Source organism: Panthera onca, chromosome A1, assembly GCF_046562875.1.
Source record: "Panthera onca isolate mPanOnc1 chromosome A1, mPanOnc1 haplotype 2, whole genome shotgun sequence".
Classification (NCBI taxonomy): domain Eukaryota; kingdom Metazoa; phylum Chordata; class Mammalia; order Carnivora; family Felidae; genus Panthera; species Panthera onca.
Genome location: NC_138339.1, coordinates 144,652,691 through 144,679,013, shown reverse-complemented (window position 1 = coordinate 144,679,013; position 26,323 = coordinate 144,652,691). Strand labels below are relative to the sequence as shown.

The 26,323-nt window shown below is 42.6% G+C and overlaps 1 protein-coding gene across 1 annotated transcript in view; it reads left to right on the top strand.

Annotated features, from left to right (window-relative positions):
• LVRN (laeverin) overlaps positions 1–26,323 on the top strand; it is a 74,649-nt gene that overhangs the window by 17,367 nt on the left and 30,959 nt on the right. Inside the window, exons 2-7 of the mRNA XM_060636330.3 lie at positions 2,537–2,679; positions 4,535–4,674; positions 9,794–9,920; positions 16,729–16,883; positions 18,844–18,957; positions 25,656–25,799. Coding sequence (XP_060492313.2) covers positions 2,537–2,679; positions 4,535–4,674; positions 9,794–9,920; positions 16,729–16,883; positions 18,844–18,957; positions 25,656–25,799 — 823 coding nt within the window. The remainder of the gene's footprint in view (positions 1–2,536; positions 2,680–4,534; positions 4,675–9,793; positions 9,921–16,728; positions 16,884–18,843; positions 18,958–25,655; positions 25,800–26,323) is intronic.

The following is a 26,323-nucleotide window of genomic DNA, read 5'->3' as shown; positions in this document are numbered from 1 at the left end:
TTTATAAAATTGGCTGTGCTTTTTCACTCTACATTATACTTTTTCAGGCTAATTTATTACCATTAGTACAAAATGGCCTACAATTCCAGGGGGGTCACAGGCCTCATGGAGGCCAGGCATGAACTTCCAAGGGGGCTGTTTCTCCCAACCCTAGATGACTCAGTCATGGTCACCTCAGGGGCTCCTTTTTCAATTCTGTTGGATGTCTTTATCCCTGTTAGAATCCATTTTGGGGGGCACCTCAGTAGCTTAGTTTGTTAGGTGTCCCAGCTCTTGGTTTCTGCTCAGGTCATGATCTCATGGTTCGTGAGATCAAGCACGATATCAGGCTCTGCACTGACTGCGTGGATTCTCTCTCTCTGACCCTACACCACTCATGCTCGCTCTCTCTCTCAAAATAAATTAATTAATATTAAAATTTTTTTAATGTTTATTTTTGAGAGTGAGCTCAAGTGAGAGAAGGGCAGAGAGAGAGGGAAACACAGAATCTGAAGCAGGCTCCGGACTCTGAGCTGTCAGCACAGAGCCCCATGGGGAGCCCGAATTCACGAACCACAAGATCATAACCTGAGCTGAAGTCAGACGCTTAACCGACTGAGCCACCCAGGCGCCCCATCTCCTTGAATTCTATAGTTCATCTACGTGGAGAGCAGTTTGTGAGGTTGCAAGGAATATAGCAGAATTCAGAGGTGGTTTGTTGATACATTCAGCTAGTAATAATGTGAAAGCTCAAACAGCAATAAAAGGTTGGTAGTGCCATTGCTTTCTGGATGGGGAAACTGAGGCTCGGCAGGAATGTGGGACCTGTCCAGGATTACTCAGCTAGCAGGAGATGGAACAGAGTCCTGCAGACAAAGTGGCTGGTATCAGAGTTCACAGGCCACCTTCCAGTCCATGCAAGCAAGAGCAACACACAGTGGGAAGCTGCAAGTAGGGAAGGCTTGTTGAAAATTACACTTTTGTCACGGTGAGGTGATGAACACATCCAGTTAGCTGACTGTGGGTGGCTTTTGAACGTGCTGATCGTTGCCTGTGAATTTTCATGTGAGTAGAGGCCTTATCGTGGTAGAGGAGGGATCCCAGAGGTGGGTGGTGGTGACAGAGGGACCATACTCTCTTGTGGCACCCTGTTGAATTCCCCTGTTACTTATCTAAGAGCTGGGCCTGAAGTAAGAGTAAATGCATCAGGGACACTAAGTCTCAGGGTCTTAGGAGAAAAAAAAGAATTAGCATCCACAGTTGTCCTCTCAAAACAGGTTCCCAAGTCTCTAAGTCTGTCTTTCTTTCAGAAAGAGAGAGAGAGAGTGAGCTAGGAGGGGAGGGGCAGGGAGAGAGGGAGACAGAGGATCTGAAGAGGGCTCCATGCTGACAGCAGAGAGACCAGTGTGGGTCTCAAACTTGTGCACTGTGAGATCATGACCTAAGCCAAAGGCAGACGCTTAATTGAATGAGCCGCTCGGGAACCCCCTACCCCCACCCCAATCCCCACTCCCACCCCAGGTGACTGAGTCATAGTGATTCCACAGGTTTATTCTGAGGAGAGTTGTTAGCTAGGCCCCATATCCTGTCAGACTTAGGCCCCATTGACACAGAATGAACCTGACCATCTCCTCATTTGCTCAGGACACTCTTGACCCTAAACTATTCTCCATAAATCACCAGTGCACTGTGAGATAATGCCACTTTTTAAAAAATTTTCCATGGAGATGGGGGGAAGGAGCAGAAGGGATTTGATAAATCTACCCACCTGGAAACAAAAATTATCTTTTCCACTTGACACGCACCTGTATTGTTTACCCCCAAGAGGGTGCAAAATAAAACATTTTCTAAGTTTTCAACCCAGAAGAACAGGTGAGAAACAGATAAAAATGTGGACATTCTTGGGGTGTCTGGGTGGCTCAGTCACTTAAGCATCTGACTTCAGCTCAGGTCATGATCTCACGGTTCGTGAATTTGAGCCCCACATCAGGCTCTGCACTCACAGCATGGAGCCTGCCTGGGATTCTCTCTCTCCTTCTCTCTCTCTCTCTCTCTCTGCCCTTCCCCAATTCGAGCTTTCTCTCTCTCTCTTAAAATAAATAAATAAACTTTAAGAAAATGTTTAAAAAAATGCATTCTTCAGCAGACACTGCTTACACTTTGGTGGAAGATGAAAGGAATAGTCCGTTCCCCAAAAAGAAATCCTAGTTTAAAAAAATACTTGGTTCTCAAAAGCCTGCCATTGCACATTTGCTATATTTGTTCCTATTTTGTTTGCAGAAGGTTTTAAAGGCATATGATGTAATGAAGTAAATAGTATTTTGTGGTTGAAAATTAAATAGGTCTTTTGTATTTTAGGTCTTACAAGAATTGCAAGGTGCGGTGAGCCTTGGGAGTGTGTGTGTTTTAACTGGAAGGCAGTGCGGAAGATGAGGGGAAATGTTCTAGCTCCTTCCTGAATATAATTACAAGCCATCATCCCTCAATATTTTTGTGTGTGTGTCCACTAACTTGAAATAAAAATAAATAGGGTTTTTCCCCCCCAAATGTGTTACAGGGCCCTGTTAGCATCTCAGATGGAGCCAACATTTGCCAGGAGCGTTTTTCCTTGTTTTGATGAGCCAGCTCTAAAGGCAACCTTTAATATTACAATTATTCATCATCCAAGCTATTGGGCCCTTTCCAATATGCCAAAGCTAGGTAAGTAAGATTTCCTGTCATGATATGTGTGAATATGTTAATTACAATAGTGTGCATATATATGGACCTACAGATATATGTGTATACTCGCACATACATATATATTTAACTCTTTAATAGCTTTTATAGCAATGGCTTTTCTAGGCCGTGTGTTGGTAGCGTATTATAATTAGGGAGAGCAGTCACATGGGGTACGTATCAGCACCCACATTTTAGAGATGGCAAGTCCTGATTCTTTTTGCACAGGAATCTGGGGACACCATTTCGTTCTACTTTGGTAGCCTGTCTGCCCACTAGTTTGGGCTTCAACATTGATCGTTAGTGATAAGCTTGAGGACTTAGGCTGAATCTGGTACACAGATGTGTTTCATTTGGCTCGCGTGATTTTTTTTTCCTTCTGATTGAACTTTTAAAAATCCAGAGATTTCTCATAAACATCAAGATTTTTACTCCCTTGTAAACTTAGAAGATCTAACAACGCAGGGCCTGCAGCTCCTTTGTGACAGCAATAGTTACAGCTCACGAGAGACTGTCCCCTGCAGACGCCTCCCCCCCAGACTTGCCATGGTCCCCACCACTGCCCTGTTAATGTTTGCCAGCCTGATTCACATCAAATACCTGCCCTCGGCTTGGAAGGCCCAGCTTGCCTCTACTGAAGATCTTGCTGAAACCTAGCAATGGCAAAATTATCCTTCTATGACCTGTCATAGGCTCTAGATTAAGCATCATGAGAGGTGGCCTGGTCAATGAAACAGTAGAAGTAGATGGAAAAGATGAGAGATGGGTGGTGGGCGTCACTTGAGGTGCCCATGGATTAGGTCCTCAGTCAAGACCGTGTTATTCAAGATACTGATTCGGAGCAAAGAGGCTGTCCTTAGACCTTCCTAATGCGGTTTGTTTTTAAATGTCTATTTATTTATTTTGAGAGAGAGAGAGAGACAGAGAGCACAAGTGGGGCAAGGGCAGAGGGAGAGAGAAGAGAATCCCAAGCAGGCTCCACCCTATCAGCGCAGAGCCAGATGTAGTGCTCGATCTCACTAACCATGAGATCGTGACTTGAGATGAAATCAAGAGTCAGATGCTTAACCTACTGAGCCACCCAGGTGCCCATTGTTTGTTTTTAATTGAAGTACAGTTGACTACAAGATTACATTGGTTGCAGGTGTATACCATAGTGATTCAACAATTATGTAATATTATTGCAATGCTCACCATACAAAGTTAGGACTTTTATTTTTTTAATCTTTATTTATTTTTGAGAGAGAGAGAGAGAGAGAGAAACACACATTCAGGGGAGGGGTGGGGTGGGGGAGACACAGAGTCTAAAACAGGCTCCAGGCTCTGAGCTGTCAGCACAGAGCCTGACGCAGGGCTTGAACTCACAGACCGTGAGATCATGACCTGAGCCCAAGTCGGACGCTCAACCGACTGAGCCACCCAGGCGCCCCTAAAGTTAGGACTGTTAATGACAGACTTCTCCATGCTGTACATTCTTTCCCCATGGAATTGGTTTTGTAACCTAGAAGTTTGTAGCTCTTAATCTCCTTTACCCATTTTGCTCATCTCCCTAGCCCCCTCCCCATTGGCAACCACCATTTTATTCTCTGTATTCCTGAGTCTGTGCTTTTTTGTTGTTGTTGTTCATGTGTTTTGCCTTTTAAATTTCACACGTCAGTGAAATTGTATGGTGTTTGTCTTTCCCTGACTTATTTCACTTAATATGGTTTTGACAGGCTTAGGGGTGCAGAAATCCACATGCTAGACTATGGGTGACAGTCAACTCCACACATTGTTTCAAAGGTAGCTATTACTGCTTAGGTTTAACAGTGATTTGGACTAAAACCAATTTCCGTAGGTCAGTCTGAAAAAAGAGACGTGAATGGAAGCGTGTGGACTGTTACCACCTTTTCCACCACTCCCCACATGCCAACTTATTTAGTCGCGTTGGCCATATGTGACTATGACCACGTCAGCAGAACTGAAAGGGGCCAAGAGGTGAGTGAGGAAGATTCTGCAGGTAAGGGTGCCTTCATACTGGCCACAGGTGGTTCATCCATTCTCTCTGCATCCAGGGGTTATGCCTACATTTCCCATCGTCACCTCCTGGTGGCCCCTCTGACTTTTTCCAAGCCCTGTTGAAACCCTTAGGGTGGCTTTGCAGATGGGATGCCACCATTCTCCCTTTTGGCTCTGTGGAAAGGCTGCACTCAAGGTAGGTTCTGGGCCCCCTCTTCCTGGGCTGTTGGCACCTTTCAGAACACAGGGGAGCTGCCAAACTAGCACCTCGAAGCTCAGGTTTACCTGTTGTGTAGCCGATACCATTCATGAAGCGGGGGTGATAATCCAAGTGTCTGGCAGTCTGGGCACCAACCGACCAGAAGGGACACTAGCTGGGAACAACTGTTATGGCAGACAGAGTGCCTGCAGGATGGATACCTGTAGGTAGGTATGGCCCCATCGAGAAGGAGCCCCGCTGGATTCCTCAACTCTGAGACACCCGGCACCTCCCCACAGTTGTACGAAGTGGGCGCTTTGTCCTGAAATACCCAGTCTTCACCCAGTTACAGCCTCATCACATAATAATCCTCTCGGAATGGGGCACCTGGGTGGCTCAGTCGGGTACACGTCTGACTCTTGATCTCAGCCCAGGTCGCGATCTCACGGTTCACGTGTTCGAGCCCCACGCTGGGCTCCGTGCTGGCAGCGCGGAGCCTGCTTGGGATCCTCTCTCTCTCTCCCCCCCCACCGCCTCTCTCTGCCCCCCCCCAACATAAATAAATAAATAAACTTCAAAAAATAATAATTCTTTAGGAAAATGTCAGGGCTGCTGTGACAAGTACTTTACATGCTGGTTCACTGCCCCTTCTGCAGTGTGGAGGGAAGGCCGATTCCGTAGGCTGGGATCTTGCTTGCCAGATGGACTTCACAGAGCTGAGGAAAATCAGGCCCCCACAGTCCCATCTGAGACTCTCTCCTGGGCCCGCCCCAGATCTCCCAGGCTTGTCCCGCTGACTTGTGGAGATAACGAAGCTGTGCATGAGCCAAGTCTGTCGCCAGGGGGAGAATCACCCAGAGCTGCTCCTCTGGAGGACGCATTAATAACAACGTGTTAGACGGAGACCACAGCTTATCTTCCTCAACTGTTGGCTCCAGCCTGAAGAATCACTGGTAGATCCTTGAGATCCACAGATGGAACACAGGCCACGCCGAACACAGCCAGAAATTGTGGGCACGACTTAGTGTGTTAATCTCTCTTAATGTTTATTTTTTTAAAAAAAAAGTTTTTTTTTTAACGTTTATTTATTTTTGAGACAGAGAGAGGCAGAGCATGAACGGGGGAGGGTCAGAGAGAGGGAGACACAGAATCCGAAACAGGCTCCGGGGTCTGAGCTGTCAGCACAGAGCCTGACGCGGGGCTCGAACTCACGGACCGCGAGATCGTGACCTGAGCCGAAGTCGGACGCTTAACCGACCGAGCCACCCAGGCGCCCCAATGTTTATTTATTTTTGAGAGAGAGAGAGACAGACATACAGACAGACAGTGTGAGCAGGGGAGGAGTAGAGAGAGACAGAGACACAGAATTCGAAACAGGCTCCAGGCTCTGAGCTGTCAGCACAGAGCCCGACGCGGGGCTCGAACTCACAGACCGCGAGATCGTGACCTGAGCCGAAGTCGGCCGCTTAACCGACTGAGCCACCCAGGCGCCCCTGTTGTTGTTTTTTGAGAGAGAGAGAGAGAGAGAGAGAGAGAGAGAGAGAGAGAGAGGGGCAGAGTGTGAGTGGGGGAGGGTCAGAGAGAGAGGGAGACACAGAATCCGAAACAGGCTCCAGGCTCTGAGCTGTCAGCACGGAGCCTGACGCGGGGCTTGAACTCACAGACCGCAAGATCGTGACCTGAGCCGAAGTCGGACGCTTAACCGACCAAGCCACCCAGGTGCCCCAATGTTTATTTATTTTTGAGAGAGAGAGAGAGACAGACAGACAGACAGACAGTGTGAGCAGGGGAGGAGTAGAGAGAGACAGAGACACAGAATCTGAAACAGGCTCCAGGCTCTGAGCTGTCAGCACAGAGCCCGACACGGGGCTCAAACTCACAAACCGTGAGATTGTGACCTGAGCCGAAGTCGGACGCCTAACCAAGAGAGCCACCCAGGAGCCCCCTTGGGCACTATTTAGAAGCGCGTGCTTTGTGCCTGGCATGAAGGAGCCGAGCCCTGGAGCTCACGAGTGACCCGAGGTGGTGTGTCAGTATCCACATCTCAAGTGGCTTGCCCATCTCAATGCTGCCATACTGCAACCACGTCTTACAAAAGGGACAGGTCTGTTTCTTGGTGAAGGACAGCCCTGAAAAGAAAACCAGCTGCCGTTGGAAGCAGAGAGGAAATGGAACATGCCTGAGGAGGTCATGTTCTTAGCCAGAAAATTGAAATTTGGGATGAATTTATCAGCGGAATGCTGCATTTGGCGATGGCTCAGCTCTGCAAAGGGAAGGAGTCCACCATAGTCTACAGGGGAGCCAGAATGTACTCTTGGAATAGTGTCCAGAGTATATGAAGAGTTGCTTATTAAGTAAGAGATAAAAATTTAGTAAAACTGAAAATGCAGTTAAATCCTTGTTGACATCAGGATAAACGTGGAAACGTAACTAAGGATGGAAATCATATATATATATATATATATAATATATATATATATATTATATATATTAAGTTTATGTATTCTTGAGAGAGACAGAGAGAGAGAGAGAGGAGGATGAGTGGGGGAGGGACAGAGAGAGAGGGAAACACAGAATCTGAAGCAGGCTCCAGGCTCTGAGCTGTCAGCACATAGCCCACGCAGGGCTTGAACCCACGAACCGTGAGATCATGACCTGAGCTGAAGTCAGATGCCCAACAGACTGAGCCACCTGAAAATCACATACTTTGAACAGAGCTTAGCACACACGGGCATGTGTAAAGGTACTCCTCTCTCAGGCGGTAAGGTCCACTGTGTTCATGGAGAACCACAAGAATACACTGGTGGACTAGCCGTGGTGTTGAAAGAACTTTGTGGCTGCATCTCCAAAGTGTTCCTCACTATTTTGTGTTCCTGGCTGCCCTGCTGGGGGCTCCCTGCCCCTTCCCACACAGCTTGAAATCTCCATCCTTTGCCTCCCCTTTGGCTTATAAAATGGTAGTTTATGAGAGGGGCTTTGGAAACGTTGAGTTAAATATACAAAGGCTTGATTATTTTCCCATAGGTTACAGTGGAAATGCACACATCTTGAATGTGGGGAGTGGGGACTATTCTTTCCACTCAGTAGCTTAGGCTTTGGTTCAGCAATCTTCCCCTTGCCTCTGGAGTTAGAAATGAGGGGGGCGGGGGGAAGGTGGGTAGGTGTAGCACAGGGGCAGGGCTGAATCCTGGGGCCTCCTTCCGAGATAAGGAGGCCTCTGCAGCACGGGGGAGGCCGAGGAGAACGAGGTAGGAGGCCTCAAAAACAGGTGGTTGCATTTTGTGAAAGGGGAACATTCCCGAAGACCTCACGTAATGCAATGTTCACATAATTCAAGACAAATTTTCCAGCAGAAATAAAAGTGAAGTTAAGGTGGATGTGTTCTTGGGCTGCAGCCATCTGCAAATATCGTTGCTCTGCTTCTCATTTTCCTAGCATTCTCTCTAATGTTTTGCAGAGAACCCTTTCTCAAAGCGACTGTGTTCACATCAGGACAATTGCCCTCATGCCCTCATTGCTAACTTTTGTAACAAGGTTACTGAGTTTCACACATGTTCTGCGGCATGAATGTTAGTGACTCCATTAAAAAGTGCTCCGATGGTGGTGGTGTGGGATAGAAAGTGATTTCATGTTAAAATAATAATGAACAGTATAACAAGAGCAAATTAGCCACCGAGTCGCGCAAATAAATTCCCGAGTCCCCAAACAACAACACAGTTACATTAAACTAACAAAACGTGGCAAGGTTTTCTCTTTACCTGCTACAGAGGAAGGGGTCATAAACAGAATAGAATTCCCTTGTTCAACAACTGTAAAATCATAAGACTTGTGATGCACTTCTTTAAATTAGGGGAATTAACCTTATTGAAAAACTTTGAAAACAAGATCACACTGTTAATGATCTTAGCATTGAAAACATTAACAAAGCACAACTCAGGTGTGTTTCATAATGTACCATATTGTGTGAGCCCTTCTAACTGCACAGTTCTGTTTTGGAACATTGGAAACATGTCCTAAAAAGGGAAGCAGGGGTCTGAGATAACTTCTTACTCTAAGATAGAGTCTACATTTTCTGTAGGGGTAGATACCATCCCAGAGATTATTTCTGAATTCCAAAAGTTACACATGTTATTGTGAAAAACAAAACAAAACAAAACACGACTAAATAACACCCTTTCCAGAGAATCACAGCTCACATCTTAGTGACTAGCCTTCTGGACTTTCTCCAGAGCATGTACACATTTACAGCTGGCCTTGAAGAACACAAATTTGAACTGAGTGGGTCCGTGTACACACAGATTTAAAAAAAAAAATTTTTTTTAGCACTTTATTTTTGACAAAGCGCAAGCGGGGGAGGGGCAGAGAGAAAGACATACACAGAATCCGAATCAGGCTCCAGGCTCCAAGTTGTCAGCACAGAGCCCAACATGGGCCTTGAACTCACGAACTGTGAGATCATGACCTTAGCCGAAGTTGGATGTTTAACCAACTGAGCCACCCAGGCACCCCAACTTCCTCATGATTTTTGAAAATAACATTTGCTTTTTCTTTTTACTACCTTTATTGTAAGTTTACAATATATGATACATGTATAAAATATGCATTAATCTACTGTTTACATTATCGGTAAAGGCTTCCCGTCAACAGTAGGCTGTTAGCAGTTAGGTTTTTGGGGAGTCACAAGTTACAGTTATATGCAGATTTTTGACTGCACGGGGTCAGCACCCTTAACCTCCATGCTGTTCAGGATTCGTCAACTGTCAACATTTCGTCGTGTAGCTTCTTCTGGAAAGGTAAGTCTTTGACTCGAGAGCATCAGAAAATTGGCCCATGCAGGCTGCCTCTTTCCAAAGTTCACTACCGCTTTCCCTAATCACTGCTTAATTGTTTTTGATTTAGATACGCATCTGGGCCCGGAAAGATGCCATCGCAAATGGAAACGCAGCCTTTGCTTTGAACATCACAGGTCCTATCTTCTCTTTTCTGGAAGATTTGTTTAATATTAGTTACCCTCTTCCTAAAACAGGTGAGCCATCTTCTGTTCCAATGCCATTGGTTTCCTATTGTTGGGGCCCTGGGTTAAGGTCAAGGGCACACAGACGAGCCTCCCCTGACCCATTGTTACCACTTAGCCTCTGTCAGAGGCAGCCCTGCGGGTGTCCCATCCGTAAGTGTGACACCTTCCCAAACACAGAGAGGCCTATCGGCTATTTCTCCATACACTGCCCAGTGCCCGCAGGTGTTCTCAGCATTTAGATTCCTCCTGGGTGTTCGATGCCAGCCTCTCCCCCTACAGAGGCTGCCGTCCCTCCTGCATTCTGTCCTTTCCTCTCCTAGTGCATGTGTGTGACAACACAGTTCTGGGTCCTTTTAGCAAGCCTATGTGAGTTACTCCATGTCCCATGAATAAGGTTGGTGGTGGTTTATGGGGGGTAGCGTTTGTATGTCTGTTTGTTTTTTAATATTCTTTAGCTGTGAGTCATTGGATTAGGACGTGGGGGTCCTTTTCTGTCATACAAACTTGGAATCACGTGTGAACCCTATACGGTCCTTGAGGAAATATAGAGACATTTTGTTACTCCTAGATCTGTACAGTATGCCCTTAAAATTGTGTTGAGCCCCTCCGCTCAGAAAGCTGTCCGGCGGCGTTTTCTCTGTCTCTGGTATCGTGTCAGTGTATCTTGTTCCTCTGACCTGTTCTGCGAAGTCTTGGAAAAAGTGTGCTCTGCCTTTTTCACCATCAGCTCGGCTGATGGTGGAAGAGGGTAGGAAGTAATTGTCCGGGAGCTCAAGCCTCTTGAACACCAGCGAGCCAGGGGTCTAGGCAGCTTGAGCCTTCTGGCTGGGGAGGAACGGGGAGCAAACCAGGCTTGGCCCATTCAGGGATCCCGGAAGTGATACCTCTCCTTCTGGGAGTTGGAGGCATCAGAAGCCTGGGCTTGGAGACATCTGTGACTGGAAGCTCTCACGGTGACACTTGTCTAGGCAAGAAAAGTTCCATTTGTCTTTATTTACATAAACAACGGTCCAGAGTCACCCTCCGTTCCCCGTTCCGTAAAGCACCTCCTTCCTCCAGTTAGTCTCCTCATTATTGTCCCCACCCCTTCCTTGCTGGCCCCCTCCAGCCCATCTTGCAACACTGAGGCATGGGGGATCTTTCCACAGCAAAACGTGACAACCGTGTTACTGTAATATTACATATTGCTGTCCTCTTTAAAACCTCTCTGTGGCTTCCTGTTGCCCTGAGGATAAAGTCCAAACCCTGTGCCCTGTCTTTACAACAGTGCATCTCTGGCCAAACTCTCAGGGCTTTTGGCAACTCCTCAGAGTTGGAAGGATGCCCTAGCATCCGCTCTGTCCCCTCTCTACCTTCCTCTTCTCCTCTCCCTCAGGCTCTTGCACATGGACTTTGTACATCCTGCAATGCAGTCTCTCCAGCTTGTTAATTTGTATGTTTCTCAACCCAGTGCCTCCTCCTCCAGGAAGCTTTCCCTGATTCCCTTTTCCTCATGCTTCCACAGCATCCTATGTACCCCTCCATTTGAGCTCTTGACTTAACTACAACTTAATTGTTTCTCTTATTAGATCAAGAGTAACTTGGGTTCAGGATCCGGCTTGTCTTTTTCTTTGTGCACACAGAGCCTATTGAGACTTCTTCTTCTAGAATGGTAGACAGTAACTTTTTTTTTCTTTTTTAATGTTTATTTTGGGGGAGAGAGAGAGAGAGGGAGGGAGGGAGGGAGGGAGGGAGGGAGGGGGAGAGGGAGAGGGAGAGAGAGAGAGAATCCAAAGCAGGCTCCAGGCTCTGAGCTGTCAGCACGGAGCCCAACGCGGGGCTCAAATCCACAAACCATGAGATCATGACCTGAGCCCAAGTTGGATGCTTAAGCGACTGAGCCACCTAGGCGCCTCTGCGTTGTTAGAAGATTTGAAAGAAGAAGTGGCATGATGCTTTTAAGAATAAATGTGGACATTTAAAGATTTATAGAGTTTTAGAATAGCAACTTCTCTTCTAAGTTTTAATTGTGCTTTTAACTTTAAAAATTTTTTTTTGACGTTTATTCATTTTTGAGACAGAGAGAGACAGAGCACGAATGGGGGAAGGTCAGAGAGAGAGGGAGACACAAAATCTGAAACAGGCTCCAGACTCCAAGCTGTCAGCACAGAGCCTGACGCGGGGCTCGAACTCACGGATCGCGAGATCATGACCTGAGCCGAAGTCAGACGCCCAACCGACTGAGCCACCCAGGCGCCCCTGTGCTTTTAACTTTAAATAACAGAGTCCAAACTATATATACCACACATCCACACATGATTTGTATTTTTTGTAGCAATGAAACTCAGGTACAATATAAATCATAAAACAGTGAAATAATGACCATAATCAGTGAGAATCTATGGAGCAAATACTGGTTACCTATTACTTTTCTAGGTGCTTTTTTTTTAAAGATTTTTTTTGGAATGTTTCTATTTATTTTTAAGGAGAGAGAGAGAGACAGAGCATGAGTGGGAGAGGAACAGAGAGAGAGAGGGAGACACAGAATTCGAAGCAGGCTCCAGGCTCTAGCTGTCAGCACAGAGCCTGATGTGGGGCTCGAACCCACAAAGTGTGAGATCATGACCTGAGCCGAAGTCGGACGCTTAACTGACTGAGCCACTCAGGCTCCCCTCTAGGTGCTTTTTGAACGCAAAAGAAGTAAGTGGCTGGGGCTCTCTGTTTAAGTAGCTGAGTTGGGGTGATACTTTCAATATGTAGAAACAAAAGCAACAGATCACCAAGTAAGGGATAATGTACTGGCTTAAGTAAAAGTCTTAAAAGAAAGAGGGTTAAGAAGTGGTAATGGGAGTAGCCTACATATATAAAGAACACCTACAAATAAATAAGAAAATATAGTAGAAAAAAATAAAAGATACCTGGATAGATGTTATAAAGAAAAAGGAACACATGTAGCTAATACACTTATGAAGGGATATTGAACCTCATTAGTAACTGAGAAACGAATGTCCAAGGCCATGGTGAGGCCCCATTTTATACCTACTCACTTATCAAAAAGGAGGCATGTGACAAACGCCAAATGTTAGAAAATGGAAGGGAGTATCAATTGCTACAACACCTTTGAAACATATTTATCATCTTGCAGTGTTGATCATTAGAATACCTTAAGACCCAGGGGCGCCTGGGTGGCTCAGTCGGTTAAGTGTCCGACTTCAGCTCAGGTGATGATCTTGTGGTTTTTGAGTTCGAGCTCTGCATCAGGCTCTGTGCTGACAGCTCAGTGTCTGGAGCCTGCTTTGGATTCTTTGTCCCCCTCTCTCTGCGCCTCCCCTGCTCACACTCTGTCTTTCTCTCTCTGTCTCAAAAATAAGTAAATGTTAAAAAATATTTTTTAGTTAAAAAAAGAATATCTTAAAACCCAATAATTCCATTTCTAAATAGATCTCCAAGAGGAATTTGATCACTTGTGTACCAGAAGACAAGTGCAAGAATGTTCATAGCTACAGTTCTTATAATAGCCCCAGACTGAAGGCAACCAAAATGGTCATTGACAGGCAAATGGATAGATAAATTACAGTTCATTCACACAGTGAAAAACTCTGTAGCATTGAAAGTGAAACACTTTTTCTAAAGTTAAAAAAAAATGAACTTGCTGATAGTAATTTAACTTCTGGAAGAATACACTGAAGGGTGAGTTGAGAGGCAGCACAAAGAAAGATGTAAGTCAGTGGTTCTCAAACTTTAGCATGCATTGGAACCACCTGAAAGCCTTGTTAAAACACAGATTGTTGCTGCTGTCCCAAGAATTTCTGATTCATTAGGACTGCAGTTGGTCCCAGAATTTCCATTTCTAGTAAGTTCCCAGATGGTGCTGATGATGTTGGTCTGGGGGGAGTGGATCACAGTATGAGTTATTACTAATATTCTCCATTAGGAGTTGGCAAACTATCAAATATGGCCCACTGCCTTTTTCTCTACGGCCCACGAATTAAGAGTGGTCTTTACATTTTTAAATGAGTTTAAAAAATCAAAAGAAGACTATTTTGTTGACACATGACGGTTATATGAAATTCCAATTCTAAGGTCTGTAAGTAAAGAGCCAAAGTTGGGTGCTTAACCAACTGAACCGCCAAGGTGCCCCTGCTTGTTTATTTTTAATGGAAATGGAACCATAGTTTGAGACTGTTCTTTGACTTTTTTTTTTGTTTGTTTTAAAAGGTTGTTACTGTATGTAGCAACATGGTCCAGGTAGCTATTCTTTTGTATCGTCATTTTTATTTTATTTTTTGAGAGAGAGAGTGTGTGTGTGTGCGCACATGCACACGAGTAGGGGAGAGGGACCAAGGAAGAGGGAGAGAGAGAATCTTAAGCAGGCTCCGTGCTCAGCACAGAGCCCAAGGTAGGGCTCGGACTGGGGAACTCTGAGATCCTGACCTGAGCCTAGGAGTCAGACACTTAACCTACTGAGCCACCCAGGTGCCCCTCTATTGTCATTTTAAACACAGAGAATGCTTACACATTGATTTGACAAAATAACTTATTTAATCCTCTGTGGTTGAACATTTGGACTAATTCTACACCTCCCCTCCCCCACCCATTTTGGGCCAGTTTAGAAACACTAAAGAGGGGCGCCTGGGTGGCTCAGTCAGTTGAGCGTCCGACTTCGGCTCAGGTCATGATCTCACGGTTTGTGAGTTCGAGCCCCGGATGAGAGCCTGGAGCCTGCTTCGGATTCTGTGTCTTCCTCTCTCTCTCTGCCCCTCCCCCACTCATGCTCTGTCTCTGTCTCAGAAATAAATAGACATTAAAAAAAAAATTAAAAAAAAAAAGAAACACTAAAGAAAACATAAGGAGTGTATACAAATATCCGTGCTGTTTGCCCTAAATTCCAAAAGTTAAATGACTTAGCCAAAGCGTAGGAACATTTTTAAAAATTATAAAGCATTTTGCTGGATTGTCCTGGAAAGATTGTAGCAGTTCACACCCTTATCAACAGGCATTATGCCAGTTCTCCTTTACCTAATTATTAATACTAATACAGTACTAATTATTAATCTTCTCACACCTTTGAAAGATTAAGTTATATCATTGTTTTAATTTTTGTTTCTGATAATTAATGAAGTTGAATGTTTCAGGTAAGATTTTTGACTATTTTAATTGTTTAGTGAACTGTTCACATTTTTTAAAATTTTAATTTGTTAGGTTTTTTTTTTTAATATTGAAAAAAAACACTGTCTAGTTGTTTGTGCTATATGCTGCAAATATTTTTCCCAGTTTGTGGCTTGCCTTTCATATTTGTTTATGGTGTCTTTTGGTGAACTAAAATATTTCATTGTAACTAGACTATTTTTTAGAGCAGTTGCAGGTTTATCGGAAAATTACACACAAAGCATAGGGTTTTCTCATTTACCTCCTCTCCTCCCCCCATCCCCAGTTTATTCTACTGTAAATATCTTCCATTAGAGTGGCACATTTGTTACAATTGATGAACCAATATTGATACGATATCATTAATTAAAGCCCGTAGTTTACATTAGGTTTCACTCTTGGTGCTGGACATTCTATGAGTTTTGACAAATGTATATTGACACGTGTCCAAAATTACAGTATCCTACAGAATAGTTTCACTGTCATAAAAATCCCCTGTGCTCTACATATGCATCCCCCACTTCTGCCCAGAGTCCTGATAACCACACATCTTTTTCCTGTCTCTCTGGTTTTACCTTTTCTGTAAGTAAAACCTTGGATTGCGAGTAACTTGTTCCAGAGTTCCAGAGGATGAGCAAACATTTCTAATAAATTTTAACTTGATCAACGAGCAGTGTTCTGTAATATGAGTAGTATGTGATGCTGAACGTCACATGGTCACTACTGAGCCAATGGTTCCTGAAATTCACTTGGATGCACGAGTGCTTTGGATTACAAATGTGTTTCTGGAATGAATTATGCTCGCAAACCAAGGTTTTGCTGTAGTTGGAATGGTACCATTGTATAGCTTTTCCCAGCTAGCGTCTTTTGCTTAGCAATCTGTGTGTAAATTTCCTCTGTGATCTCTCATAGCTGGATAGCTCATTTCTTTTTACTGATGAATGATGCTCTATGGTATGGATGGATATACTGAAGTTTGTTTATACGTTCACCTTTTGAAATCCATCTTGGTTGCTTCTGATTTTTCCCAGTTACCAATAAATCTGCTGTAAACATTCATTTGCTATTTTTTTGTGGACTTAAGTCTTCAACTCACGTGGGTGAAGGACTTTGGAGCTCAATTGCTAGACTATATGGTCAGCTTTTATTTAGTTTTATAAGAAACGACCGAACTGTCTTCCAAAGCGTCTATGCCATTTTGCCTTCCCGCCAGCAATGAGGGAGAGTTCTGCTGTTCCGTATCTTCTCCAGCATTTGTTGGTGTGTTTTGGATTTAAACCATCCTAATAGTTGTGTCGTAGTATCCCGTTGTTTTAATTTGTAATTTTCTGATGACCTATGATGTTGGGCATCTTTTAATATGCCTATTTCCTTTTTGCCTATCTTATGTCATAAAGTGTCTCTTCAGATGGGTTGTTTGCCAAGTTTGAAAAGTTTATTTTTTATAGTTATGTTTTGAGAGTTCTCTGTGCAGATTCCTTATCAAAAGTATGTGATTTTCAGATAATCAAAGCAATTTGTTTTCTGGATTCTGTCTTTGGTATTAGTCTTCTCTCCCCTCAGATGAAAAATACTCACTTGCATTTTCTTTCAGTAATTTTATGATTTCATTTTGACATACTTATATCTGGAAATCTCAGACTTTTTGGAAGAGATGATTTCATTTTTCCCTCCATTTAAATCCACTTAGATATAATTGCCTTGCCTACTTTTGACAACAGTGCAATGGAAAACTGGGGACTATTGATATTCGATGAGTCATTATTGTTGATGCAACCAAATGATCAAGTAACAGACAAAAAGGCTGTGATCTCCTTCATTCTCTCCCACGAGATTGGACATCAGGCATGTGGTAAAATGTTCTTTCTTATTTCACATGAAGATATTCTCCAGCTGCTCTACCAAGGATAGCAAAAACCAAACCAAAACAAAACAAAAAACTGTATGGTACACCAGATTACTTTAATTCATTCATTCATTCATTTAATGTTTATTTATTTTGAGAGGGAGGGAGAGAGAGAAAGCAGGGGAGGGGCAGAGAGAGAGAGAGAGAGAGAGAGAGAGAGAGAGAGAGAGAGAGAGAGAATGAATCCCAAGCAGGCTCCATGCTGTCAGCTCAGAGCCAGATGCAGGGCTGGAACCAACAAACCCTGAGATCATGACCTGAGCTGAAATCAACAGTTGGATGCTCAACGTACTGAGCCACCCAGGTGCCCCTATGGTACACCAGATTTTAAAAAATCATTCAAAAAGTGGGACAGTGAAGGAAGGATCTGTGTAATCAGATCTTGTGTGGATTTGAACTATTGGTGATGGATCATAGAGATGAGACCTTACAGGCCATTCAGAGGTCAACTATTCATATCCAAAGGTAGACTTTGCTCCACAGAGCCCTGTTCAAGGGAAGTAAGTCAACCAGAGGGATGATAATTTGTTTTCATTCCATCTTAAAATAAGGGATATTCAAAAAGGTCACTGAAAGATATCCACATTTCTTTCATCAGTACATCATTATAGACTTTGTTTTGTTTTGTTTTTTGAAGAGAGGTTCAAGGGGTGTCAGCAATGTTAATGTCAGTGGGATGAGTAGTTATCAATCCTCAAGCTGCATACCCAAAATCAGTGTAAACAAGGAGTTATTTCTTTAGATCTGTGCCTTCACGCCGTGATTTTAGAAGCTTTGCTGTGTGTTTAATGGAGGTTCTCACACCTGCTTTTTGACCTTGACTCCATTCATACCAGTTTGTCAAGAAAGAAATGATCTAAGCTATGAAATTGTTATCTTCTTGCTATGTGGATCTATAAGAAGTTTTGGGAAAGAGTGATTTACTAGGATAGAATAACCCCTTGTTGAGTAGTCAAAACAAACCTTGACAAGTTTTGATCAGTCCCCCCAAAATGTCATTTTTTTATGATTGCTCAAGCGACACATTGTTTTGGAAGACAGGCTGATGACTATTAGTATAACACAGCTGTTATAAGAACTTGACTAAATACTAGGGTATGGATTAGTTGGTTTTAGAAATTATTCTGTTCTTCTTTCCTGATTCTATGCATTGTCCATTTGGCACTTTCTTTCTGTTAAGGTCAAATAGACAATAATTACAGCTGGACCACTTTGTAGAACATATGAGCGATTTGTCTATGGCACAGCTCAAAACATGTTCTTGAAACATAATTGCTTCCAGAAAAATCCTGATGTAGTCTATTTGTAGGATGCTATAATTAGTAGGTGTTAAGTGAACATTCCAAACTTCTGCTTTATTTAACTTAATGTAACTTTTGGGGAAGTGGACAGTTTAGGAAATGATACTCTAGCTTACCTCATCTTTGAACATGACAGTTTTTTTTTTTTAATGTTTATTTACTTTTGAGAGAGAGCGAGCGTGAACGAGGGAGGGGCTGAGAGAGAGGGAGACACAGAATCTGAGGCAGGTTCCAGGCTCTGAGCTGTCATCACAGAGCCTGACATGGGGCTCGAACTTGGGAACCATGAGATCACGACCTGAGCCGCAGTCGAACACTTAACCGACTGAGCATCTAGGTGCCCCTGAACTTGACAGTTTTAAAACAAATTGCTTTCAGTCATTTGGATGTGAAATAATTATTTCAGAGAAATGCACGACTGCCATCTCTTCATGTTAAAGAAACAACCTGCTTTTTGGAGTCCTATTTTCAAGTTTGATTATTGAAGGCAAATAAAGTTTAATTGTGTCTTTGACCTTACATTTATTTAACATGCAATTACAGTAAATATTACTTAAGTCAAATTTAAGAAAGCTCTTTTTTCTCCCATCTCCAAAAGTGGTTTGGAAATCTGGTTACCATGAATTGGTGGAATGATATCTGGCTCAAAGAAGGTTTTGCATCTTATTTTGAATTTGGAGTCATTAACTACTTCAATCCTAAATTCCGAAGAGTAAGTGTGTCTGTTAAATTTACTTATATTTTTTTCTCCTAATTATAAAAGTAATGCATTTCATTGTTTCGAGTGTGTGAAATAAAGAAAAGTATAGGGAATGTTAAATTATCTGTAATACCAGAGGTGATCAGTGTTCTCTTTTTTGTGATTTCTTTTTCCAGGATTTTACTCATTATAAATATTCGTAAAAGTGGGAATTACTTTTTTTACACAGAAACATGTAATGCCTTCTGTACTACCTATTGTATCAAGAGAGTTTCCACAAATCATTATATCATTTTTGAAAACAGGAATTTTTTAAATATGGAATTTATTGTCAAATTGGTTTCCATACAGCACCCAGTGCTCATCCCAACAGGTGCCCTCCTCAATGCCCATCACCCACTTTCCCCTCCCTCCCACCCCCCATCAACCCTCCATGAAAACAGGATTTTTAAGGGTTGCCTAATATTTTATTATGTCACCTTATGAGATATATACATATTTTATTCCCCTACTCTCAGATTTTAGGTCATTTTCACTTATTCCTACCTAGACTAAATTCTAAAGCCGCTGTAATTAGTAGTCTCTGACTTTAATGGTAAGTAATATCATTAAATAAAATAGAATAATATGGATAATATAATATTTTATAGTATTTATAAAATATATATGTAATATATAATATGTAATGTTACAATATTTATAATATTATATTATTGTGAAATTATATATCAGCTATGTTGCTGATAGCATATGGAATAGTATGGATAATATAATATTTTATGGTATTTATAAAATATAATATATATAATATATAATATGTAATGTTATATTTATAATATGTTATTATATTATTAAATTATATATCAGCTGTGTTGCTGATAGCATATATGTTATAGTTAGTATTTTGACATTTTCAATGAATAGTAGTATGAAAATATAACTTCATGAATATGCAAATCTGGTGATTTCAACTATAAGTTGTACTTCTGGTCGTTTAAGTAGATTAATTAGGTACTGCTTTTAGAATGTCATGATAAAGCCGAATTGATTTTACTTGACTTTGATCTTTAAATGTTTAGATGTAATATCATCCTTTGCCATGTCCCTCATTTTTTTATAGCAGCCTGGGGTCCTTGCTTCCCCTCTGTCCCTGCCTCCCTTTATCTTTGTTTCTTTCTTTTCATTTTTTAAAATGTTTATTTACTTTTGAGAGAGAGTGCGTGAGTGGGGGGGGGAGGGGAGGAGCAAAGAGAGAGGGGGACAGAGGATCCCAACGGGGCTCTATGGGGACAGCAGCAAACCTGACGTGGGGCTCAAACTCACGAACCCATAAGATCATGACCTGAGCCAAAGTCTGCTGCTCAACCAACCAAGCCACCCAGGCACCCCTGCCTTTACCTTTCAGATGCTCAGGGTTGCTTATCCCACTGCTCTTTGCTGTCCTGTCCCTCATCCCTTCCCCCCAGTGTTTCCAAGCTTGGTTTTTGGCCTCTTTTCTTCTTTCCCCATCCTCACTCAGTATACTGATATTTGAAAGGCTGATTAATCTCCACTGGCCAGGTCATTATTACAGGCTAAATGTACTCACTTTGAAGGAGATTCTAAGCTTATGTTTTTCCTATTACATTGGCAATAAAATTTCTCTTTTTTTAATGAGAGGATGGAGACGGTAGGTAGATGATATTCTGTTTTTTTTTTGCTGATAATTTGGCAGAATAAAACATTGGAAAACCTAACTTGGCCCCATGGAAACTTTATTTAACCCCCCCCTTTTTTTTAACCTATTCATGAATTCAGTTTGTGGGAAGCACTGATGTAGCAGCCTCTTTTTTTTTTAAAGTTTATTTATTTATTTTGAGAGGGAGAGAGTGAGCATGGGGGAGGGGCAGGCGGAGATGGAGAGAGAGAATCCCAAGCAGGCTCCACGCCATCAGCACAGAGCCCAACGCGGGGTTCCATCCCACAAACCGTGAGACAATGACCCGAGACGAAATTAAGAGTCGGATGCCCAACTGACTGAGCCGCCCAGGCACCCCGCAATACCCTGGTTCCATGCAACCCACCGTATGCTTTGTGGACTTCCTATAAATCGCCCACCACCCCGCAGTCCAGCTGCCCTGAGGTGCTCCTGCCCCCCTTCCCCTGGGTTGGACATCATTATGTAGATAAGGAAACTAAAATACTGGATGGTCAAGTGACTTGCCCAAGTCATTTGCATGATTGAGACAGAAGTGTGATTATAACCCAGTTGTCTGGGCCCAGTCTGATGACGAAGGTGATGACAATAATAATGGCAATAATACTGCGTTTCCTATACACCAAGCGCTTAGGACTTATGTCCCAGGTAGTGTGAGTTTCGTACGTGCCTCATCTTACTCAGTTCTCAAAACGATCAGAGGAGTCTAGTTGTCATTTTGTCCATTTTCCAGTAGAGGGAAGTGGCTTGGGAGCATTAAGTAAGTTGTTCAAGGTCTCATGGCTACTAGATGTCAGAGATGAGGTTCAGTCCCAGGTTTCTCTGACTCCGAGCCCATGCCTTCACCCCACTGTGCTCTGCAGAGAAAATTCAGAGTGTTCTTGTCCTCTAAGAGCTAATGGGATGTGTGTGTGTGAGAGAGTTCATTATATGACTCTTTCCATTTAGATAAACTTTATATATGTAAACATCAGTTGTCTTCAAAAGTCCTTTCAATATACTCTATACCTACAAAATTGTTTATATCTCTCTTTGAGAAGCTAGAATCTATGCATGGTTTATGTCATCCATAAACGTTTATGAAAGCATTTGGTTGTATCCCAAATTAACCCTGCTTGGATTCAATAAGAAAAGAAGTTCCATTCCTGCGAAACAATTAGATTCATCCTTTATTTTCTTAGCTGAATGGAATATATCATTGCCATCAATCAATTACCCCTTAATGCAATTGAAATGGCTAAGGTATTATCATATCTGGGAAAATTTGATGAAAATATATTACTGGTGTTTTTGAAGCAAATATGATAAGATTAGCTTCTTTTTGTAGCATTTAGTTACTTGTTTTAATCGTTGCTTTAAAATTTTTTTTTTAATGTTTATTTATTTTTGAGAGAGACAGAGTGTGAGTGGGGGAGGGACAGAGAGAAAGGAAGACAGAATCTGGAGCAGGCTCCAGGCTCTGAGCAAGCTGTCAGCACAGAGCCCGACACAGGGCCTGAACCAACAAACTGCGAGATCATGACCTGAGCCAAAGTCAGGCACTAAACCAACTGAGCCACCCAGGTGCCTCAGAAAAATTTTTAAATGTTTACTTATTTTTGAAGGAGAGAGTGAGCATGAGTGGGGGAGGGACAGAGAGAGAGGGAGACATAGACTCTGAAACAGGCTCTAGGCTCCGAGCTGTCAGCACAGAGCCTGATCACAGGGCTCGAACTCAAGAGCTGTGAGACCATGACCTGAGCTGAAGTCAGACACTCAACCAACTGAGCCACCCAGGCGCCCCATAAGCCTTGCTTTCTTAATACCTCTTTTCTGAATCTACATTTCTCAGTGTTTGTGAAGCTGACTGAATATAACTCTGGGCAAAAGAGCGTGAGATCCTGGCGCTTGAGGAATCTCCCGTGAGCTTTGCATTTTAAAAGCTTAAAGCCTTATTTCAATGATCTTTGAGAGATCAAGAACTTTGGCCTCCTTTTAATCTGGTCATTAAATTGACATTGGGGAAGAGAATCACAGAACCATATGCCGAATCAGATTCCCGTTTTTTTCTTTCTTGGTCTCATTTCAGCTGAAAGCCATTAAAACATGTTATGAATGGGTCATGGTCCCAGATTCAGAAAACATCAGGCACCGGTTGGTTTCTTGGTCCCTGAAGCCCCAGCTCTGATGCTGCCACCCACTGACTTTTCTGTCTCTCTTTCTCTGGCTTAAGGAAGCAACAGACTTGGCGGAGGGAAAGGAACATAGGAGCCTTGCAGACAGTCACGTCTTAACTCTGTTTTTACAATCATTGTAAGCTGCCCACCTCTAAGCTTTAGTTCCTCATTGGTAAAGTAAGTTTCATGCAGTCACACAACAAATTATTGAGGATCTACAAGGCAGCATCGTGACAACTACCGTTTATAGAGTGTCGTATCCATTATCTGACTCAGTCCTCAGCGAACTCTACAGAAATCATAATAGTGACAATTTTGATAAGTAATTGTGAGTGAGTAACCCTCACTGAGCATGTTCTGTTTGCCAGGCACTGTGCTACGAACTTTATGTAAATTGATTTAGTCCTGATAATAATCCCATGAGGACAGTTTTCTTCCCTCCATTTCTAGATGGAGAAACCAGAGTTTCAGAGAGATAAAGTTGGTTGCCTTTTATGAGTAACACAGTTCCAAAGAGGGTAAGGTAGGATTCACACCCAGGCAGCTCAATTCCAAATCCTGTTTTTCTTTTTTTCTTTTTTTCAGTTTATTTTTGTATTTTGAGAGACAGAGAGAATGAATGGGATGGGGCAAAGAGAGAGGGGGGAGAGAGAGAATCCCAAGAAACTCTGTGCTGCCAGCACAGAGCCCGACTCAAGGCTCGAACCCACCAACCATGAGATCATGACCTGAGCTGAAATCAAGAGTTGGATGCTTAACCGACTGAGCTATCCAGGTGCCCCCAAAGCCTGTGCTTTTAACCACAGTGATAGTCCATGCAAATTGATTATAATAAATACTGTTGTGTTTCTTAGGATAAAAATAGATTTAATAGGAGTAGATCTTTTTCTCTATAATCTCACAGCTACCAGAAGAAAGTAATGGTGAGTATACACACTCCCTGTCTCCAGTCACTGTATGTAGTGGCTAGATATGAATTTCTAAAAGTCTAACATTTTTGTCAAGTGTTTTCCTCCAGCAGACTGGAACAGGCTGGAACAAGCATTAATTTGTGGGAGGCCCAGAGGAGAATCGACCTCAAGGATATTGAGGAAGAGGTGTTTGCCCCATTCATCACAGTTAACTTGTATGATTATAATGACACCTAGAAGATGATATAAGATCTTACACCAGGCAGGCAGAAGAGACAATCCATTCGGGGGTCAAGGGTGGGGTTCACAAAATCTGGAAAAGTCTATGTATAAAGGTGTTGTTAAAACATTGTTCATAACAACAGAAAGCTGGAAGCAACTTCGATGCCTAATAGGAAAACGATGAAGTCAGTTATGGTTCATTCATCGACTCAACAATGGGCCATTCTGCAACTCTGCATTTATTTATTTATTTTTATTATTATTTTTTTAATGTTTAGTTTTGAGAGAGAGAGAGAGACACAGAGCATGAGCACGGGAGGGGCAGAGAGAAAGGGAGACACAGAATCCGAAGCAGGCTCCAGGCTCCGAGCTGTCAGCACAGAGCTCGATGTGGGGCTGAAACCCACAAACCCCGAAATCATGACCTGAGCAAAAGTTGGACGCTTAACCGACTGAGCCACCCAGGTGCCCCTGAATTCACACATGTTTGATTGTGATCAGATCCACAAGGCATCCTTATTCACATTAAAGTTTGAGATGCACTGGTTTAAATGACAGGCGTTCTCATTTCTAGCAGAGCAGAATTTGATAATCACAGAATCAGTGGTGTTAGTAAATGAAAAAGGAGAGAGTTGGTTAGAACATTGGCTAATGGAAGCAGGCAGAAATTGAAGGAGTCAGCTTGGGGACCCCAGAGATAGCCATTGGGGAGTTGAGGCTTCTTGTGGATTATTAGGGGGCTCGCCCAGCTCTGTGGGGTCTGAGCCAGCTGTCTCTGTCTCTTCTTAACCACTATCCTTTCTTCAGCTTTGCTGTCCCACGCACCTCTCTGGCTGTACCTTGGTTTTCCTTTTATTTTTCCTTCCAAAAAGAAATGCCCTTTGTCATGTGTCTGAGAGAAGTCTATTTGTTTTTAATAAAATTATTTAAGTTTATTTATTTTAAGAGAAAGAGAGTGTGGAGGAAGGGCAGAGAGAGAGGCAGAGAGAGAGTCCCAGGCAGGCTCCATGTTATTAGCATGGAGCGTGATGCGGGGCTCAAACAAACGAACTGCGAGATCATGACCTGAGCTGAAACCAAGAGTCGGATGCTTAACTGACTGAACCACTCAGGCGCCCCTATTTTTTTTTTTTTTCAGAGTTCTGTACTTTTCATTAAAATATAATAAGTTGTCGTCTCATAATGCATGATCTGTAAGCCGTACTCTCCAGTCTGTGGATTTATTTCCAATTACAAATTCTGACATCATCGTTGGATTTGTAAATCTGGCCTGGTTTTGGTTTGCAAATGTTCATATAAGAGAGGTTGATCCATTTTAAGGGGTTACTAATAAAATAACCAATAAAATTCTAGAGAATTAAAACCACCTAAAGATGCTATTCTCTGGTAGGTCCTGTCTGTATGGCCAGGGATCTGCTTTGGGGGAATGTAGATAAGCTCTCTTGGAAAACACATCAACTTTGTAATGGGTTTGGTGTTTGTTTGTTTGTTTTCATTGAAATAAAAAGGGCTATTCAAGGGGAAGGAAAGTAGCTTAGAATTTTGTTATTCAAGGATTCCTAACTTATTTGGCATACGACAGCTCATAGAGCACATCGGAATGATTTTTGTCCCCTCTTCTGTGTCAGTTTTTGAAAGTATGTTTTGTAAGTATTTTGAAAGCATTTGGATTTTGTGTTTCTGTGAAACCTGAGAAGTTAATGCTGCTCACTCTTTTCCTTTTAGAATGAAGTCTTTTTTTCTAACATTTTACATCATGTCCTCAGTGAAGATCACGCCCTGGTGTCTAGAGCTGTGTCCTTGAAGGTGGAAAATTTCACAGAAACCAGTGAAATAAATGAACTCTTTGACTTATTTACTTACAACAAGGTAAAATTAGTTACATATTTTCTTTTGTTTTGCACTCTCACATGAAGGTGCAAAAAGTGGATTCTAAGAATAATAGATTAATAGGATACTAGAAAACTTTTGATACAAATAACTGTGATTTTATTCAGTGGGTGCATTTCAGAAGAGGTGGATAAATCAATTCTCATCTAGCAAACATTAATCAAGCCCATTTTAGGTGCTCAGTACCATCCATCATTATAAAAACACTGAGACAACTTGCTGCTTTTAAGGAGAACCCTTCTGTTTGGTGGAAATTTATTCTTACCATGTAAATATCTCAGCTTAAAACATGTTGTGTATCCTGAATTCTTTTTTTTTAAATTTTTTTAATCTTTATGTATTTTTGAGAGAGAGAGAGAAAGAGGGAATGAGCAGGGGAGGGGCAGAGAGGGAGGGAGACACAGGATCCAAAGCAGGCTCCAGGCTCCAAGCTGTCAGCACAGAGCCCGCCATGGGGCTCGAACTCACAAACCGTAGATCATAACCTGAACCGACGTCGGGTG